General features: G+C 48.4%; 1 protein-coding gene across 1 annotated transcript; it reads left to right on the top strand.

Moving 5' to 3' along the window:
- Positions 1-75: 75 nt before the first annotated feature.
- Positions 76-636, top strand: LOC108355727 (lysosome membrane protein 2-like; the record flags this gene model as incomplete). Its single annotated transcript, XM_017606865.1, has 2 exons — positions 76-449; positions 517-636. Coding segments are annotated over 2 exons (494 nt in total), but the record flags the coding sequence as incomplete, so codon positions are not given.
- Between the last annotated feature and the right edge of the window lie 281 nt (positions 637-917).

Below are 917 nucleotides of genomic sequence, written 5' to 3' on the forward strand. Positions count from 1 at the left end.
GGTAAGTTCACCTTTTTGAAGAAACTCAAAAACTTTCATTTTCATCCCTTATTTTTTTAATCCTTCTTCCTTTAGGCCCTCGGCAGTCTCATTCCCTCATATGTGGACAACATGCCCGGCATTCCGATGCTCAGCTGGCTGGGCTCGGGCGCCACCTACCGCTCCATCAACGCCTTCCTCGACCAGCACAACCAGCACCTCTTCATCAACACCACCATTCGCCAGCTGATCTACGGCTACAAGCTGGACCTGCTCGACACCGCAGAGTCCTACAGCAGCCTCCTGGGCAAGTTCGGCTTTGACATTATGCCCACGGAGCTGTTTCCCAACAACTCCTTTGGCATTCTCAACGGGCGAAACGGGACGCCTGATGGACCGTATGAGATGTACACTGGGCTGGGTGGAACGGGCGACCAGTTTGGCGTCTTCAAGACGTGGAAGGGAAAGAGGTGAGTAATGATAAGGTTTGATGATAAGTTTTTGATCGTTTTTAACACCCCGATTTTTCTACCCTAGCAAACTGGACAACTGGAAAGGCGACAGCTGCAACACACTGAACGGCACTGACGGCACCATCTGGCCGGCGGGCGTCAACAAGCGCGACAAGCTATACTTCTTTGTGCCCGACATCTGCAGGTACGGTGACCTTCTTTTTATTTCTTTTAGTTTTCTGCTCTTTTTTGCTAGCATTGCATAAGCGCATTTCATTATTTTTTGCCTGTTAGAGTTAGAAAGTTAGGTAGTGAAAGAGTAGTCCTTTTTTTGTTGTCACATGACTTCTAAGGATTTTTTACTGCCACTGTCACCACCACCACGAGCAACAGTATAATGTTCTTGCGCCTGCAGTTCGCAAGAACGGGCGCATACTTTTCTACTATTACTTTCTCTCTCTCTCTCTCTCTCTCTCTCTCTCTCTC

This window comes from Rhagoletis zephyria, unplaced genomic scaffold (assembly GCF_001687245.7).
Source record: "Rhagoletis zephyria isolate East Lansing unplaced genomic scaffold, Rhagoletis_zephyria_1.1 Rzeph_scaffold_49314, whole genome shotgun sequence".
NCBI lineage: Eukaryota > Metazoa > Arthropoda > Insecta > Diptera > Tephritidae > Rhagoletis > Rhagoletis zephyria.